The 20,543-nt window shown below is 36.9% G+C and overlaps 1 protein-coding gene across 1 annotated transcript; it reads right to left on the bottom strand.

The window, feature by feature from the left end:
* Positions 1 to 1,102: 1,102 nt before the first annotated feature.
* LOC138714708 (odorant receptor 10-like) lies at positions 1,103 to 18,494 on the bottom strand. Its single transcript, XM_069846780.1, has 6 exons — positions 18,052 to 18,494; positions 14,110 to 14,643; positions 8,283 to 8,382; positions 5,240 to 5,344; positions 4,821 to 4,976; positions 1,103 to 1,525 (listed from the first exon to the last, which is right to left on the bottom strand). Exons 1-6 carry the CDS (start codon positions 18,369 to 18,371, stop codon positions 1,469 to 1,471), a joined length of 1,272 nt encoding a protein of 423 aa, XP_069702881.1. The 5' UTR covers positions 18,372 to 18,494; the 3' UTR covers positions 1,103 to 1,468.
* Positions 18,495 to 20,543: the final 2,049 nt, after the last annotated feature.

Here is a 20,543-nt window from a genome sequence, read left to right on the forward strand (position 1 = left end):
TACATATTGGTCAATAGTTTCAAACATCAGTAGAAACAGAAATGCTGTTGTATGTAGAAGGAGGACAGAAAATTATGACGTAACCTAAATCGATTATATTAATTGTCAGAATATATTTTCATGATTTTGTAGTTGTTGCCATAATGAAGTTAATCTAATATTTTACATTTATAATTATCTTATATATAAAAGTCAATGTGGCTATGTATGTATGTATATATGTATGTACTCTATACAAATCTACACGCTTTGACCGTTTTGTCTAAGTTTCCACATTTAACCTTCGTAACCAGGAGAAGAACATAGGCTACATTAAAATCGGACAAATGGACGTTAAATTAATTAGAAAGATAAAAAATAAAAATAAATACAGATGAAACATTGATGTATAATATTAAAGTGCAATCTTATACAGTCTTTATTATTGTCTGTTGTATTCAACATCGATTTCCATGAGGCCATGGAAAAATAACACGACATGAAATAAAATTGTTGATACATCATGAAGGCCAAAATCTATACAATCTAGGTTGTGTGACTGTAGCCTGTATTATATTTTCGTTTGGTTTTATTTTGTTTATAATTTGATTTTCTATTATTTTATTCATATTTCTGGCAGTGTGGAAGAAGGCCTAATGGCCTTAACTACGTCAGAATATAAATAAATAGATAAATAAATAAATAAATAAATAAACATATATTAAAAGCAGTTGAACGTAAGGCACATGACGAAATGTTTTCTTTTCGATGTCTGATCTACAGGTGATTAAATTGAGTTAACCCTGGCAGGCATTTGGCTAAGAAGCTCATTATTTCAAGTACGTGAACGCTATAGAAAGATTCATCTTTTAGGGATGAGGAAAGCTTAGTAAAGACAATTCGTTTTGGTTGTCTGTAGTTGGATTTCCGAGATTTCCGAAAAGCCTAACAACCAGTTTAATTAAAAATAGAAGCAGAAAGGAAAACACAGGCAACGACGGGTGATTTCAGCTAGTATTTAATATTAAGTGTACACACAGCGATTGTTTTTACAATTAATTTAAACAAACAGAATTTAAGTGTATTTATGTAAGTATTTTATGCAGTTTGGCACTGAACACTTTGAACTTATTTGTGATTAATTTGTAACTACATAATACAACATATTTTAGATTATATAACTTCAGCAACATTGTATGTTCCAGTGTATATTTATGCATTTTATTTGATATCGTATTACTCAATGTCTGAAGATGCCTCAAAGGTGAAAACGTTTACACAATAAATGTATGTCATGTAAACTATTTTAGTATTACATTGGTTAGGATAAGTCATATGAACTGGTTTATAATTTATTACTTTATTTGTTAAAATAATATTCTCGTATATTTTACATCCGCCAAGAACATTTGCGGGAACTATACTGTTGCTCTTTAGTAATGTGCCACCAGTACAAGAACTAGAGTAATGTTAACTAGCAGCAGAGATTTCATTCCTCATGAAGTTGTTTCAACACTGCAAAGTAGTAGTAAACGGAATTCAGCATCTGAAACAGAAATAAAATATCGTGTTTCCTAAGGGAAATGAATTACTATGTTCAAAATTACATTAAACTTGAATGTGGTTTTCCTTTTCTCAATGAGCACCCCCAATAAATTTTACAAGTCGGCGCCTATTGTCTCCTTGTAATAATTGGTGGGTACTACCTCGACATTTGCCTGGAGGACTTGGGAAACCACGAAAAACCTGTCAAACAGCCAACACTTGAAATCGTGTGCAAGCCTCAAACCTCGATTACAAAGCAGATGTGCTAAGCACGATATCATCGTTATAAATAATGGATATATTGTGTGATTTGATTATAGCTGTAATGTGATCGTTGTATCGTTTTTAAAAAAAGATCTCCCAGTTTCTCCGATGTAGCAGTCGTTACAACTATTGCATGATAACTTGTGAACACCTGTAAAACCTTCTTGACGTCGAACTACGTCTTTGCACTTGGCACAGAAAGTTACCAACTGCTCGATAAAAATATATAAAAAATCTTTTTAGGATCGCTTATAACTTCTGAACAAACAAAAATAGCGATACGAAAAATATAGCACGAAATCAGTTGGATCCTCAAGAGCGGTGAGACGGGTGGGCAAAACATGCCTCGAAAACTGCGGTTAGCAACTATTTTATGCGCATGCTTTTAAAAAAGAAACTTGTATCTCGCGAACTCACTGCCACATAAAGTGAACTCAATGAACTCTCTCTAGAAAATGTTCAGGCTTGTCCCAATTCTTTCTCATCCATATTATAAAAAGATAAATCGCATAATGAATGTCTATAGGCGCTACATAAAACATAACTTTCACGTAAACGTTGATTTTCATACTAAATTAATAATTATATATAATAATAAATTTTCAGTCAAATACATTTTTCAATTTGTGAGGTCAGATAATCTGTTACATCACAATATTTAGTACGAAGTCACTAATATTTTCGACTTTAAAAAGTCATCTTCAAGTGCATGAGATGCAAACAATATTTAAAATAGGTGATAAGTTGATCTAGCAATTAATGACATGGTAAGTAATGCACGTACTGGCATTTACAATTATATAAATTTCGTGCCTCTTGAGGTAAACTGTACATGGTAAAGCTGAACACTGATGCTAGATTTTCGTGTGTATATAAGACAAGGAGAAGGCACAGCATATTAACCTTAGGGGAGACTGTTGTACCTTTAGCATAGTGTACTTTTGAACATTTTTTGTTTTTTTAATTTTTGCTGCTACCTAGAGGACTCAAACTGAAGTAGATTGTAGAGAAAGCCGCTAAGTAGCTCTGGTCGTAGTTTCAGTTTGATTTATTGCAAAGTGTGAGTTCCGTGGAGAAAAGAAGTTTTTTTAGTACCAAAAGTAAACATTTCGTTCATTGATGTATGTTTTTTAACACAAAACCAGATTGCATTTGTTAATATCTTTCAAGTATGGTGTGTTCCCTATCATCTGGTGAGTAATAACATATTTTAATTTCCATGATTTATTTGACTCTCTAGTTTTCGGAGCCGTATTTGTTTAAACGTGCACCCTGTTGTACCTTTGAACACAAAACATCTTGTACCATGGAACATGTTCCAAATTACACGATAGTATCGGTTTTTGTTTTTCTTTTATTTTAAGGTCATGTCACGAAGTAAGTCTGGAATTAAAGAGGTCCCCAATTGATCCGGAAGCCTTGAAGAAAGCTGTTGAAGCAGTTATTGCTTCTCCAGGAAATAAAATCTCAATCAGAGAAGCCTGCTCTGGTTTATGAATGAAAATACATTTTAAATATGATTGTCAGTTTTTACAGCTATATTCCCACCTATATTGCATGTGTTCCAACTTACAAGAGGGTATGTTCCAAGGTGCATGATCCTGTTGTACCTTTGAACACAATACATCTCTCTTCATTTTATTTTTTCCATCCTTAATAGATCTGTAAAGCAGGAAAATACATACAGGAAGTTGTAAAGGAATCTTCAATAATTATTTCAAGCATTTTTTCATTTAAAAATTTCATTTCCCAAAATTAAAAAAAGTAAAATGTGAAAAGTGTTTAAAGGTACAATAGCACGTCTGGCCGCGAAACCAGGTGGCCCGGGTTCGATTCCCGGTCGGGGCAAGTTACCTGGTTGAGGTTTTTTCCGGGGTTTTCCCTCAACCCAATATGAGCAAATGCTGGGTAACGTTCGGTGCTGGACCCCGGGCTCATTTCACCGGCATTATCACCTTCATCTCATTCAGACGCTAAATAACCTAAGCTGTTGATAAAGCGTCGTAAAATAACCTACCAAAAAAAAAAATAAAAAATAAAAATAAAGGTACAACAGTCTCCCCTATACAATATTAAGGCTAAATATTTTCATTAGATCGTATCATTAAAATTAAATTTGTACAGTTTGATATTAACTATGTTAAAATGTTAAATATAATGTATAAATTTAAAAGAGATGGAGAAGCTGTGATGCAAATGCTGTTGGTGGGAGAGCACGCAGTCTAATTCGTCGTGGTGAATGCCATAGTTGTATAGTTGTTCAGTTGTTTGCATCCAGACAAGGAGGCGTGTTTCACCCGACGTTACATGTCGGTTCAGAAAAGTGTGAATACAATTAATAATTATATATAATACAATGTCGGGTGAAACACGCCTCCTTGTCTGGATGCAAACAACTGAACAACTATACAACTATGGCATTCACCACGACGAATTAGACTGCGTGCTCTCCCACCAACAGCATTTGCATCACAGCTTCTCCATCTCCTTTAAATTTATACATTATATTTAACATTTTAACATAGTTAATATCAAACTGTACAAATTTAATTTTAATGATACGATCTAATGAAAATACTTAGCCTTAATATTGTATAAGGTTAATATCATGCTGTGCCTTCTCCTTGTCTTATATACATACGAAAATCTAGCATCAGTGTTCAGCTTTACCATATACAGTTTACCTCAAGAGGCACGAAATTTATATAATTGTAAATGCCAGTACGTGCATTACTTACCATGTCATTAATTGCTAGATCAACTTATCACCTATTTTAAATATTGTTTGCATCTCATGCACCTGAAGATGACTTTTTAAAGTCGAAAATATTAGTGACTTCGTACTAAATATTGTGATGTAACAGATTATCTGACCTCACAAATTGAAAAGTGTATTTGACTGAAAATTTATTATTATATATAATTATTAATTGTATTCACACTTTTCTGAACCAACATGTCTTTCAAATTGCATACTAAAGCTTACAGTGGTTCGCCAACAGTAGCTTTAGAAATTCTGCTCTCCTGCTTACCTTTGCAAAGGATTCGAGCGAGGCGAGGTAGAGCTTCCCGGCTGTGAACTGGACGGGGCGCTGAGTCCTGGTTATGACCATCAACACCAACTTCTTGAAGCCCTGCGAGCGCTCATACCACTCGCAGTTGTACACCGCCTTCTGCACATTCAGGCTCTGGGAATACCACCAAATTTCACTGAGACAGAATTCCGCTATTTTAACGTTCATGGGTTGCAGAAATCATTGGTAGGAACGAAAAGCTAGACAGCAGTTCGTACACTTCGATTAAAATTACTTTGTGATTGCACAACGTATGTTCACAAATCCAACTTCAGTCGTAGTAGGCTACGACTAATAAAAATTAATTTCAGAACTGAAAATAACGACAGTGGTGTCCAATACTGAAGAGACATAACAGAACTACTGTCCCTACTGACCTTTTCAATGAAGATGTTGCCCTGCCAGCAGAAGAAGAAGGGACCAATCAGAACGCAGAGCAATCCGAAGAAAAACTTGAGGAAGTTGTTTTGTTCTCCCCATGTCTGCAAAAGAATAACAACTATTTTAGTACAGAAAGATAAAGTCTGCTCGCTGAAATCAATGTTCGGCTGATGCTAAGCTAACCCTTCCTTTGAGCCACTAGTCGAGATTTTTATAGTAGGCCTATAGTCTAGTTTCAAAAATAAATTAAAATTGCACTTTTTCAATTCACATTCCTTTCAGTTATAAGCCCTTTTCTCTGCGATAGTTTTGTAAAAATATAGGCTATATATTTCTTTCCTTCCTTTCCCCTTTTTTTCTCTTTATCAGCCGATGAATTTATTATCATAACCTTTTTTATTGTGAATTTTATTTAATATTCGTATTTCTTTTCTTTTTTATTATTATTTTATTACATTCCATTTTGTTATATTCTACCTTACGTTTTCCATTTTAACCATTTGTACTAAATTAGTTGCTTTTGCTATAGTCGCGACGCTGTTATTGCCGGAGTGACTCCTCCTCTTTGCTTACGCAAGTGAAGGCTCTATAAAGTCTAGTAGGTAGTATCTTTCGCCATTCTGGTTCTTTCGTTGCCTAGCTACCAGACGAGGAATCTATTTGCCACACCGTTAAACATTATAATGTCGTAGCTCCTATGATAATAAATCAAACGCACTATAATTCAGCAACTAATTGAACGGCAAATAACTTCCTCGTGTGCTTTCTGCGAACGCCAAGGAAAGAGCCAAAATGGCGGGCGATTATATTATTTATCCAGCCTTAGGAAATGCTTAACGTCTTCATCAGCGAATCACAAGACGCACACGTTTAAATGTAGCCGATCTGCAACGTGACTGGCTGCCGGAAATTAGAGTGACGGGACTATATATTCCATTCTATTTTACTTTATTTTTTTATTATTATTGTATTATTTTCATGTTGTTTAGTGTCGATTTTATTATGCTATTATTATTTTTTTTGTAATATGTTAGTATTCTGTTCTTTAACTTTTTGTTAAATTTTAACTGCTTGTATACTTTGTGACCTGGTAGAGTGTAAGAGAAGGCCTTATGATCTTAACTCTGCCAGTATAAATAAAGAATTATTATTATTGTTAGGCCTATTATTATTATTATTATTATTATTATTATTATTATTATTATTATTATTATTATTATAGCTTACCTAATAATCTTTCCCCTGTATAATGTATACAAACACAGCACTAACTTCACTGCGATTAGGGGCTAAATGATGAAAAATGTATACAACTCGGTTTATACCTGTATATAACAATAGGTTTGCGGTCATAGTAGACAAAATTTGTATTACTAGGCCCATCTATAAAATATATAGGTACCTAATTCGTAAGAATTGAGAAGTAAGCTACTTCTTGTATATAATAGCACTAATGATGATTTTTTTATATATACAGGATGTTTAAAAAATACGGGGCATAATTTCAGGTATGTATTTCCCACATGTAGACAATCAAAATAGTTCATTACAACATGTGTCCGGAAATGCTTTATTTCCGCGTTATGGCCTTCACAACATTGAAATTCACCGGAACGTTTTTCTTTCCGCAGGTCGTTGCCGTCAAAGGAGACATTAAGAGGGCACTCTGACAGTTCATTCCGAGGCGAAGATTACATTCAGTGTTGTGTAGGCGTTAGACTGTGCGTTATGTATTCAAATCAAGAGGTGGCAGAGATACACTTCATGTACGGTAAGGCGGATGGCAATGCTGCGCTGGCTCGTAGTTTGTACCAGGAGAGGTACCCACAGCGACAATGTCCAGATCGGAAGACATTTGTACGTCTCCATTACCGTCTGTGCGAGTATGGAAAATTTAACTCTCCTGGTTTGGGAAGGGGACAGGACGACCAAGATCTACAACTCCGGAAGTACAGGAGGAGATTCTGGAGGCTGTGAACATTACTCCTTCTATCAGCACACGAAAGGTAGCGTTGCAAGTCAATGTTCCTCATACGATTGTCTGGAGACTGTTGAAAGAGTATCAATTGTATCCTTATCATTTGCAACGTGTACAGGCCCTGTCACCAGCAGATTACCCTGCACGAGTTAGGTTCTGTCAGTGGTTCTTGCAGCAGTGTGGTGTAAATCCGAACTTTCCTGCCTTAGTATGAAGCACAGTTCACACGAGATGGCATAACAAATTTCCACAATCAGCATGTATGGGCGTATGAAAACCCACGTGCAACTGTTCCATCTCATCACCAGGTGCGGTTCTCCCTCAACATGTGGGCCAGTATCATTGGTGATCGATTAGTTGGACCCCATGTAGTCTACTTGTAAACAGACTTACGGGGCAGGCGTACACAAACTTCCTGGAAAACACCATACCTCATGTTTTAGAAGACGCTCCACTGATCAATCGTCAACACATTCAGTACTTGCATGATGGCGCTCCTGCACACTTCAGCCGTACGGCTCGCCGGTACTTGGATCGAAGGTTTCCTGATCGATGGATAGGTAGAGGTGGCCCAACTGCTTGGCCTCCACGCTCACCTGATCTGAACCCTCTCGATTTCTACTTGTGGGGCAATTTAAAATCATTGGTTTATTCGTCTCCTGTGTCTGATTTGGAATCCCTTCGGAATCGAATTGTGGTATGTTCTGAGGACATACGCAATACTCCTGGAGTTTGGGATCGTGTTCGCAGGTCAATGAGACATCGATGTGAGGTCTGTATTCAAGCAGGAGGTGGACACTTTGAACATCTTCTGTAATGACAACGACCTGCGGAAAGAAAAACGTTCCGGTGAATTTCAATGTTGTGAAGGCCATAACTCGGAAATGAAGCATTTCCGGACAAATGTTGTAATGAACTATTTTGATTGTCTACATGTGGGAAATACATACCTGAAATTATGCCCCGTATTTTTGAAACACCCTGTATAATAGCACTAATGATGATTTTTATATATATTTCTGTGAACACAATTATCAGCATAGCAATATACTTTGACTCACAAGCACCATCTGGAAAGCCATGACGCACATCATGATCTGAGCGCTGAAGAAGTAGAAGAGAAGAAGAGGACTGAGCACGTCATTCAGCTGGCGAGAGAACCTGTGCAAGGTGGAAAGTCCACACTTCAATAACATGACAATAAAAATTGTGAATAATTTCGAGGGAAAAATTGTTCCGGGGTCGGGTATCGAACCCGGGACCTTTGGTTAAACGTACCAACGCTGTCCCACTGAGCTACCCGGGAACTCTACCCGACACCGATCCCTCTATATCCACAGATCTCAAAGTGGGCTGACAACAGTCAAGCAACCAACATTTGAGTGCACACTAACTCTGTGTGACTTTAAATTGTGGTTTTCTGTTACGTACAGTGACGTGTATTATGCAAATTATGCTTTCAAGAATAACTCCCTGTAAAGTTAATTTGAATAATTTCGAGGGAAAAATTATTCAAATTAACTTTACAGGGAGTTATTCCTGAAAGCGTAATTTGTACAATAAAAATTATTATCAGGTCTATTATATTTCAGGTGTAGTGAAAAAGACTTCAGTGAACTAATTGTAAGTGGTATACAGGGTGTGTAGCTCTACTGATGAATTGTATATAGACCTACTGTAAATTGAATGGTAATATGTATAGCTCAACTGATGAATTGTTTATGATTATAAATTGAATTAATCTACTTGATATTAATTGCACAAATTTGTATAGCTTAATGAACGTATGCTACTTTGTATTGTATATATTTGTATAGTTTTGGCCGATGAATTGTATATGCTTTAAATTGAATAGTAATCTATATAGCTCTACTGATAAATTATTTGTGTTTGTAATTTGAAGTAGTTTGCATGATATGTATTATCAATTTCTGTATATCACAACTGGTTGAATTGTTTATGCCTTAAATTTAATTAACTTGTTTTGTATTATACATGTAGCTCAACTTATGAATGATCATTTGCGTTTGTAAATTTACTAATCTGATTGGCTATGTATTGTACACTTTTAGTAGAGCCATCGATGTAGCTCAGTCGGCAGACTCGCTGGGCTGCTGATCCGGAGCTGCGTTCGGGCTTGGGTTGGATCCCCCTTTGGTCTTTGGTTTCTTCCGAGGTTTTCCACAGCCGTGGGACTGAAGCCGGATGGTCTATGGCGAGTCCTTGGCATCAACCCCTTTGATTTGATTACCTGGTTGGGTTTTTCCGAGGTTTCCCCCCACCAAAAGGCAAATGCCGGGTAATATTTTGGCGAATCCTCGGACCTCATCTCATCTCACTACATCTCGCAAAAAAAAAAAAAAAACACAAAATTGCAAAAATTGTAGAAAATTACTAAATTGTAAAACTATAAAAAAAAAAAGGTAAAGGTATCCCCGTAACATGCCATGAAGGCACTTGGGGGGGCATGGAGGTAGAGCCCCATGCTTTCCATGACCTCGGCACTAGAATGAGGTGGTGTGGTCGGCACCACGCTCTGACCGCCTTTTACCCCCGGGAAAGACTTGGTACTCAATTTTATAGAAGGCTGAGTGAACCTTGGGGCCGTTCTGAAAGTTTGGCAACGAGAAAAAATCCTGTCACCACCTGGGATCGAACCCTGGACCTTCCAGTCCGTAGCCAGCTGCTCTACCAACTGAGCTACCCGGCCGCCTGTAAAACTATAAAAATTTGTAAAAATTGTAATTTTAATATTGTAAAATGTTGGCTTGTTCCACATCTTAAAGCTTCATTGCTCATGTAAGATCTATGGAATAAAATGAATGAATGAATGAATGAATGAATGAATGAATGAATGAATTCACGAAGATTTACCGTCCCTTACGGAGCTTATTTCCGAAGACATTCTGAGCAAAAATGTCATATAAACATGAGTCCTATTCTCAATATTTACAGAGTTAGGCCTACGTTTCGTTATTGGAACGCATTGCTGTGAACGCGTGATCTTGGTCAGCGTGCAGTCAGCAGCCAGCGCGAGCGCTACGGAAATCAAAGATGCAGTTACGTAAGCTACGGTTTCGCTACGACGATCTTCGTCGAACGAACTTCGCTGACGACTGATATCGCCAGCGGTCATCGTCAGAGAGTGGTTTCTTTATCGGCGAACTTCGTAGGTGGATAGTTTATTGTTTTATATAGTTGACCATGTCTGATCAGCTGATATGTGGATGACAATATGATAACGTTATAATATAAGTTTTGCCTTGAAAAACAAGTACGGATCTTTAAAGTAGTTAATGTCATGTTTATAAATACTTGAAAATGAACCCACCAATTTTAAGGAATATTTCAGACTTTCTCCCGAACAATTTCATTTTGTTTTAAGTTCAATTGAAAATGATGTTGTAAAATTACCCACAAAATTTATTCACAAACCAATCAGCCCAGCTGAAAGATAAGCATAACTTTAAGGTAAAAACCAATTATATAAAAACTTTATTTTTACTTTTTACAGCGTTATTTTTTTTATTTAGGAGCATTTATTTAGGAAATAATGTTACAAATAAAAAAATAATGTGAGAAGGAGGTTGTTTTATTTCTTTCCTTTGCTCGGAATTCCACTTCACTTACTATTTCACACTCAAACTTTGCTTCAGAAGCTAAATCTGCCGCATCGTGTGTGTCCTTCAATTATGAATCACTTTACTCAATTATATTAACAGTTCTGGTTATTGCAAAATATAGATTTGTTATTGTTTACATTGATTCTTCTTTTTGGCTCATGTCGAACAGGGATTTGTGTTTAATCAATTAATATATCGTCCTCATTAGCGAAGAAATTGCAGAAAGATTTCCGTTTTACCGCCATTATGGTATGTATGATGTACTTATAAATCACATGTTATTAAATGATTTAATTCATAACCTACTGTAATTTTACAATTGGTTTCTCGGCGATGATCGCCAGGTTTTTGCCTCCAAGGCAAACGCCGACGATGTTCGTCGAGCCCAGCGACGTTCGTTGACGTTCATCGCCGTAAAGAAACCATGCACATTCAAATCAACGGGACAGAATCCCAGCGAAGATCGCCAGCGATGATCGTCGGCGAAGATCGCCGTAGCCAAACCGTAGCTGTAGAGCGACGAGTGCCGTTCACAAGCGTGCGGCCAAGTGTATTCAAGCGGACGGCGACATTTTTTAAAAATGTGTTGTAAACTTCACCATGGGTACGATACGTACATGCGCAGTATCAGTGCGAGAATTTCAGTAGGTAGGCCTACTGTTTATTTTGGCGCATACTGTACTTCCGCGAAATTAAAACAGTTTGTTTCGGAGTACGGTGACACTGTATTTTCAAGTAACGTAGTATTCTGTACTGCAAAATTTGTGATGTGGAAGTGGCAGCAGAAAAGAGATTCATCATCGACCAACATGTAAATCAATATGTACGAAGATGAAAATAAAGCGTCCACACCTGTGGAGTAACGGTTAGCGCGTCTAGTCGCGAAACCAGGTGGCCCGGGTTCGATTCCCGGTCGGGGCAAGTTACCTGGTTGAGGTTTTTTCCAATATGAGCAAATGCTGGGTAACTTTCGGTGTTGGACCCCGGCATTATCACCTTCATCTCATTCAGACGCTAAATAACCTAAGCTGTTGATAAAGCGTCGTAAAATAACGTACTAAAATAAAAAAAATTAAAAATAAAGGTAATTTTGAGTCATTTTGTTTCTTTTTATAGGTATCATTTTTCATTGATTTCAAGATCATAAAGTCATCTTTTAGGTCATTTTTTAAATACAAGGTGGGTCAAAAGTCGCTTTCCTCAATATTCGTTCTTAGGTTTCATACTTGTACACATATACAAATATCACAATTTGAACAAACGAATAGCTGGTGTAACAAGTGGTGAGTTGGCAATCATGTTCGTGCATCAACTGTTTTTTTCATTGTCATGTCTTTAAAACAGCCCTCATTTTGCCGATATGCAGTTGATATGACAAACAGGATGGAGCACCACCTCATTTTGGTGTAGGAGTGAGGGACTCCTTGAATCAATAATTCCATAAATGGATTGGCCGTCGTGGCATAACAAAATGGCCACCCAGATCATGCGACCTGACAAAATGTGATTTTTCGCTGAGAGATATCTTGCAGAATGATGTTTTGCTTAGATACCGCAAGATCTACATCAGTTGCAACAGCCGATCGAACAGTCATTCGTGAAAATCAATGAAAATCGTGAGTTATGTTCTGCCATCTGTAAATCAGTGTATAAATGTTGATAATTGTGTGTCGAGAAACAGGGCCTCCATTTTGAACAGAATCTGTAAAGGAATGTGTAGTCAAATGTAAATTAAATGCAAGAAAGTGTTTGGGGAAAGCTACTTTTAACCCACTCTGTATTTCTAGGTATCCTATAGGATACAACAGGTTAAGGCTATATGCTATAATTTTAATAGAACAAGAGAAAAAAATTGGTAGCAAAATTAAAATTTCGCACTACTACCTATAACAGTGGCGTAGCGTCAATGTAAGCTAAAAAGCTCAGCTTCTCCAGTTAATAATAATTTCATAATAAACCTGAGTTTATGGATAAAATTATGTATTAATTTTAATGGAATTTATATTTACGCGTTAAATATTGTGATGCGGCAGCTCAGGATGATTTGTGATGCAGCAGTAAACAAGAAGGCTGCACACACCAGCTTTCAAGCAGACTGGTTTCTTACACTCATTCTTCTGTGTAACCCACCCCGCAGATTTTCCATCCCTTTCTAACTAAACTATCCTGGTCGCAAGGCTCGCAAGAAGCTAGCTTTGACATTGAAAATAAGTAGTTTCCGAGTTATCCCTTTTCGTCAGTTGTGTTCAGTTGAAGTGTTAATGTGCATTGTGGCTGATATAATAAATAATGAGTGAAATAACAATTCCTGACACCAATTTATTTGAATTTTTTAGGACAATTCTATTATCAAGACTGACTTATGAACAAAAGTGTGATCTAAAAAACAAATGACTGACTCCCTTGCTGTCAATGAAGGACACAACCAAAAGACAGACGCATACTTACGTAATGATACTAATCCTGTATCTATTGACCGTTAATGTTGTGATTGTGATTGTGTATGACAGGGAGTGAGCTAATGTTATACGTATACGTGTCTATTTATTTTTTTTACTTTAGTAGGTTATTTTACGACGCTTTATCAACATCTTTGGTTATTTAGCGTCTGAATGAGATGAAGGTGACAATGCCGGTGAAATGAGTCCGGGGTCCAGCACCGAAAGTTACCCAGCATTTGCTCATATTGGGTTGAGGGAAAACCCCGGAAAAAACCTCAACCAGGTAACTTGTCCCGACCGGGAATCGAACCCGGGCCACCTAGTTTCACGGCCAGACGCGCTGACCGTTACTCCACAGGTGTGGACACGTGTCTATTTGTTAGAGATATGTGTAAACCGTGAATCATATTTTACTATGGTACGTACCATTTGAGATCATGCCTTATTAGTGTTACGAGGTTCCAACCAATCTTCGACTGCTGACTTGACATTGACTACTATTTATTTATTTTAAGAATATATATTTGTAATACGTTTTCTCATATTGCATGAAAGACAACTTGAGTTAGCTTCCCCTGCTCAAAATTTCATGCTACGCCACTGACCTATAATATTTCACAACATAAAAAATATGGATATTGCGATAGTTGTTTTGTTTACAGTCCGACACGGTTTAATAAACTAGTGTGAGGAATGAAGTTTTGTCAATTTAAGGGTTAAAATCCAGGCCCTAAGTATGAGTAATCAAATAATATTCCTAGTCATAAACATTAATAAAATGATTATGGATATGTAGCTGTATCAGCAAAATTTAAGAAACTTACGTGATAATCGCCTGGTGATGACGTATCACGTCCACGAAATACGGGTGCAGCTCGTGAGGGTCGCGGTCTTCGCTCCGGCCGAGCCATTTGAGAGCCACGCCCCGAGTAGTACCGTCCATCTGGGCCCTCACCGCCTGATCCATGTCCGAGATGGTCGTGAGCAGGGCCTCGAACTGGCCGGTGACTTGCACGATGAAGGACACGAACACCGTGTTGACGGACGTGTAGTAGCTGGCCGTGATGAGGAACACGAAGGCCTGGCCCGCGTACACCAGCTCCTTCACTGGCGACTTGGTGGCGTCGATGGGCAGCCACATGATGGAGATGAGGCTCTTCCAGAACTCCTCGACGTCGTCCTCGGCCTCCAGCGGTGTCTCCTGCGGCACGTCTTCGTCCCCGGACAGCAGCATGCTGAAGAGCGGCGCCACGCTCCAGCTGAACGGCACCATGTACACCGCCACGACCATGCTCCACGTCAGGGTCCTGCTGCGCCTCATGGCCGCCCCAACTATTTCTATCTGCTTTGCACCGGCCCTGGAGAGGTGGAAGTCTTAAGAATCATGACCAGGGGTTCACATCAACTCAGGGTACTACAGGGACTTATACAGAGCACTGTAAAATTCCTTTGCAGAACGAAAAGTTACATTTGTTCGGTTCAAATTTCTCCACATTTAAGGGGAGAGGATGGTATTTTTTTTAATTTTTTTCCTATTTGGTGTAAAATATTAATGTTTTGTATGTAGAGAGCTCATAGCTGTAGCAACTCAACCAAAAATAAATATTTTGAAAAAGAAAAAAATTATTTGGGGGCCCAGATTTGAAAAAAAAATGCACGATTTTACTAAAAGTGATATATCTAAACCATTTTTAAATATAGATTCATCCAGTTTTTTGCAATGTACTTGCAAAAGCATGCTCTACAAACTGTCTGTAAGAGAATTTTGATATTAGTCCCTACGTTTGTAAAATAAACAATTAAAATATAATAACACTTTTCTGATTTCCTTTCCTGCAAACAAATGGACGTATTTTTAAAATGAAATCAATTAACAAAATTATGTTAAAGAGAAAAGTTTCCTAATAGTCTAAAGAACGTGTGTTATAAATTTCATGCATCTATCTTTAATAGTTCAGAAGTTATATCCATTTTTGTCTGGCAATGTAGCAAAAATATGAAGTTACCGTAAACCGATAAAAGGGGGCGAGTGATTTAAAAATCCATAGCGCAGGAAGTTTTTTAAACTTGGCGTCTCAACATCCGATAAGGGCACAAATACTCACGAAATGTTATGCAATGCATTCCACACATATCAAAGAGAATTTTAAAGAAAAAAAATATATATATATATTTTGAAAATTGAATTTACCGGAAACAACAATAAAAGGGGGCGAGTGATTTAATAATCCATAACGCAGGAACTTTAAAAATGGCGTCTCAGCATCTGATAAGGTCACAAATACGCACAAAATATTATGCTATGCATTTCACACATATCACAGAGCATTTTAAAGATTTTTTTTTTAATTTACTCATTTTTCACCAAAAAATACCATCCTCTCCCCTTAAAGGACGAAATTAAAATTCTTTGAATCATTTATTATCATAATACACTGCTCTCTTAAATTGACTGAGCATATTGGGAATTAAATCAATGGCTTTCACAAAACACGCTATGAAATATTCCATATAAAATTATTTTTGACCATCTATGTGATGTAGGAGTCAGCATGATGGTCTCTTACGCAGAGGGCCCGGGTTCGATTCCGGTCGGGTTGAATTTTCTGGTTGAGGTTTTTCAGGGTTTTCCCTCAACCGTAAGGCAAATTCCAGGAAATTCGGGCCACAACATTCCTGAATATCACATGCTTCATTCATCACCGAAAGCACATTCATAACAAATTAGTAATACATCTACAGACGCCAACTAGTTCACAACAATAGAATTAGTAGTCAATAATAGTACACAGGCCTACGGATTTCACCCAAAATATTAACTCGCGATATAACCAGAGATTTTAATGAGAGTATAAATAACAGCAAAAAAAGAAAAAAAAAATCTCGAAAATGAAACAAAAACAAGCGATATCGTTTTAAACCTTTTTGTTTGAAATATCTCAAAGAATAATCTCATGAATTTTATTATATTACTTACGGTTCATTCTGTATACACAGGGTGATTCACGAGGATTTATCATCATTTACGGAACTTATTTTCAAAGATATTCTGAGCAAAAAATGTTATATAAACATGTGTCCTAATCTCAATATTTTCAGAGTTACACAAATTTGAAGTTGTTTGTAAAATACCTTTTTTTTAAGGGCAAAAGAATATTACAAACAGAGAATGAACTATTCAGAAGTATAATTTATTTAATTTTCTAGTGTTCTGAAGCTAAAATTGTGTTGTTAATAATTATTGCTTTCTACAGATTTTGTTGTTCAATTTTTAAATAGAAATTGCATAATTCTTACGCACTTATAACAATTGTTACAAATCATATGACTTCAGGAACTTGATATTTTACAGTTTAATTCTGCATTCTAATGTACAGTCAACAATTGTTGTAATAAATGCATAAGAAAAATGTAATTTTCTAGTTAAAAATCGAAAAAAAAAAATCTGTACGAAGCAACTATGGAGTTCGCAACACATTTTAGCTTCAGAATACTGGCTAATTAAATAAATGGTACTTTTGAATAGTTCATTCTCTATTTGTAATATTCTTTTACCCTTACAACTAAAGACTAATGGTATTTTACAAACTCTGAAAATACTGAGATTAGGACACATGTTTACATGACTTTTTTGTTCAGAATGTCATCTGAAATAAGCTCTGTATGTGGCGGTAAATCCTCGTCAATCACGCTGTATATGTAATATTAAATTTTGCTCTTTAAGTAGAGGGGAGGTCTTATATGGGAGGGGTGTAATAAGCGAATAAATACGATAATTCCTATTTGATTACAGCTTGAAAGGCAGCTTCGAAAATTTGCTCCCCGTTAAAACCCGAAGTCCGTCAAAACCAGTTTCAACTAGTAAAAACTAGTTCAAGCAAATGTAAGTAGGTAGGTAGGTAGCGAGTTTTCGTAAGATCTAGAATCAATGATAGGTTAGGTTTGGGTTGTTTAGGTTTTTGTTTGCTAAAAGCACTAAACAAACTAAAAATCTAAACAAACCAAACCTAACCTATCATTGATTCTAAATCTCACGAAAACTCGCTATCCATCCATCCATCCATCCATCCATCCATCCATCCATCCATCCATCCACCCACCCACCCACCCACCTATCTATCTATCTATCTATCTATCTATCTATCTATCTATCTATCTATCTATCTATCTATCTATCTATCTATCTATCTATCTATCTATCTATCTATCTATCTATCTATCTATCTATCTATCTATCTATCCATCCATCCATCCATCCATCCATCCATCCATCCATCCATCCATCCATCCATCCATCCATCCATCCATCCATCCATCCATCCATCCATCCATCCATCCATCCATCCATCCATCCATCCATCCATCCATCTATCTATCTATCTATCTATCTATCTATCTATCTATCTATCTATCTATCTATCTATCTATCTATCTATCTATCTATCTATCATTTTTTAAATTAGTTTTTACTAGTTGAAACTGGTTTTGACGGATTTCGGGTTTTAACGGTAACATAATACAGTATATACTTAAGTTCTCAATCGTTGTATTTTTCTGGCTTATCGTACGACACAATTCCGACACTGATATAATTAACTTTGAACGATGGACTTGTTCGAGCGTAGTACAGATAAGTAATATCTAACTACTAAATGGTGGATGGAAATAGAACAAGGGCGGAGAGGAGAGCGGACATTGAGGCACTTTTCCTCTTGCCTGGTCTACAGAAAAGAGGCAGTTTTACTACAACCGGGCGGGTGCCACACCTGGGCATGTTGTCCAGCATGTGCTGCAACTGCCCCGCCAGACGCATGAACTCCGCTCTTCTCGCGATGATGTACAGGGCCTCGCCGTAAAAGGTGAGGTTGCCGACGATGGTGAACATGTTGTTGGTGATGACGACGAGGTCGCCCCAGAAGTGGTAGAAGGCCAGGAGCTCGCCCAGCAGCACGGGCACGAAAATGAGCACAGAGGTCGCCATGTAGAGCGAAAACAATGACCTGCGCCAGCGGTGGCCTGCGACGAAGGGAGGCTCCACGATGCCCGACAGCTCCAGGAGCCGCAGGTTCAGGGACAGCGACTCCATCCTGCGGCATAGGGCTCACGAGTAGGGCACAACGGGAGGGGAGAAGAAAGGTCGAGAGGAAGGAAGAGAGAAAACAATTACTGGTAGATAGATAGGCATCAGAGTGCTGCATTGGAGTTACATCGCGCGCTTGAATTCGGTCGAATGTCGCACGCTCGAATGAGGTAAGATCGGTCGTGATACGCTCGTAATAAATAGAAGCACAGTACAAGGTCATCTTGTATGGAAGGCGACAGATAAGATACACATGTTTTGCTCACACGGTAAAAATAAGGCTTTATTTTCTGCGTTTATGACAAGCGTCTAATGGAACGTACCAAACAGTAACATGAAGTTATAAATAAAATAGTATGAAAAACTTCGATATACAGTTATTATTCCTAATTAATGATTATTCAATATTTGATTTACCACATATACTAATGTGATAGGTCCATACATTTCATTATATTTTAGTTCCTATTTTATTTTAATTATTTATTTTTATTATTGTTATTATTATTATTATTATTATTATTATTCTTTTTATTTTAATATTACATCTGAACTGCGACCGAGCACGAGCGCTGCTCATTCGGTCTCAAATTTTGTTAATACTACTGTATCTTCTTTTTATATTGCTTGTATTATTTTATTTCTATTTCTCTTGTTTATTTTGTAATTATATTCTTTATTATATTCTTTATAAATAGTGTTCCGCCTATATACTGCGACAATGTAGAAACGTTTTACAAAATATTATTTTATAGCAGTAAATTAATAACAATATTAGTACAGAGATAACGTCACAGAAAATATAATAAAACGAATAATCATGCTGCACAACTGTTACAGACGCAAAGATTGATACACTAATTATATTAGACATTGCTATTATTATTACTAGAAAACTTGATACATTTCTTGCATTATCGTGATTGCGTTCTCCGTTTATAATAATTACATTTACATCCAATAACATCTATCATATATGGCAAAAACAAAATCACTCCTGTGGGGGGAGGGGGGGAGGACATTTACCTACAACATTTATATTACATTTTAAAGCAAGTTTTGTAGTTGTAGTATGGAGAGGTTAGTTAAACACTGCAAAGTTCTGAAATGATAAACATCTATGATGTTACTACACAGTTCATCACTGTAACAAGAACGAATGTCTAACGCTCGGTTTATATCGTTCGAGGATTTATCGCTCGCGACAATTTTACCCATATGCATGTGAGCTACCTATCGATTATGCTATGAACTACTTGGCGCTCGAGCGGAAACGTCCGATGCAGACCTCTGATAGGCATAAAGACAGAGAGATAGACAGATAGGTTGGTAGATAAAGATAGATAAATAAAGGCTGATAGATAATAGATACACACGGAGACACGCACACAGACTAGGGTGATCAGATTTTCAGACATATCAAGCAGGACTCATTCGTAAAAGTGACCCTGTAAAGTGCGGCTTGGGGATTTTGCCATTCGCCTTACTTTTTATACAAAATGGCCATAAATTCTTTGCAACATTACTTACGTACGTACAAACATACATATATAGTCTATATATATATATATATATATATATATATATATATATATATATATATATATATATATATATACATACTATATACAGGGACATCATTTAATTTTCACTTAAATTTTTATTGTACCTGAGTTTTTTAATGCAGTTCACTCCCACCCCTTCTACTAATGAAGTTCAACCGTCCTCCACACAGATCCAAGACCGCGCATATGCAGTCATAGTAGCCTTACGGTCATAGTAAACAGTACGTTCCAAAAATATGTTCGCGTTTTCCAGTGACCAAAGAGCTTTCAATATTGCATAATTTTCCATTTTCCCCACCTGCTTGTACTCGCCTCTCTGTAAATGCTAGTGCTGAGCTGTCGTAGCTCTTTTCTGAGAACATTAATTTCTGTTAGGAATTGGACGTCTACGTAATATTATACCCATACAATTGTTTAAAATTACTTAAATAAAACGGCCTCGTTAAGTAATTAACTGTCCCGTGATTTCCTTCCTTTCTACGACGCTGCGAGTAACCACTTGGACGGACAGTAGGTAGCATGTCTGAGTAATTTCATCTTTTCGGATCGGGCAGAAGTGAAGATTGAATTTACAGTACGTAAGATCTCTTTTATAGAATAGGTACAGAATTAT

The sequence above is a fragment of the Periplaneta americana genome, chromosome 15 (genome assembly GCF_040183065.1).
Source record: "Periplaneta americana isolate PAMFEO1 chromosome 15, P.americana_PAMFEO1_priV1, whole genome shotgun sequence".
Taxonomy (NCBI): Eukaryota; Metazoa; Arthropoda; class Insecta; order Blattodea; family Blattidae; genus Periplaneta; species Periplaneta americana.

Bases quoted from the DNA above. Each gene is read 5' to 3' on its own strand.
- LOC138714708 (XM_069846780.1), bottom strand. From the start codon at position 18,371: ATGGAGTCGCTGTCCCTGAACCTGCGGCTCCTGGAGCTGTCGGGCATC. The intron at 8,383-14,109 runs GTAAGTTTCTTA...CACCTTGCACAG, and splicing joins CATCACCAGGCGATTATCAC to GTTCTCTCGCCAGCTGAATG. The intron at 4,977-5,239 runs GTCAGTAGGGAC...TGGTATTCCCAG, and splicing joins GCAACATCTTCATTGAAAAG to AGCCTGAATGTGCAGAAGGC.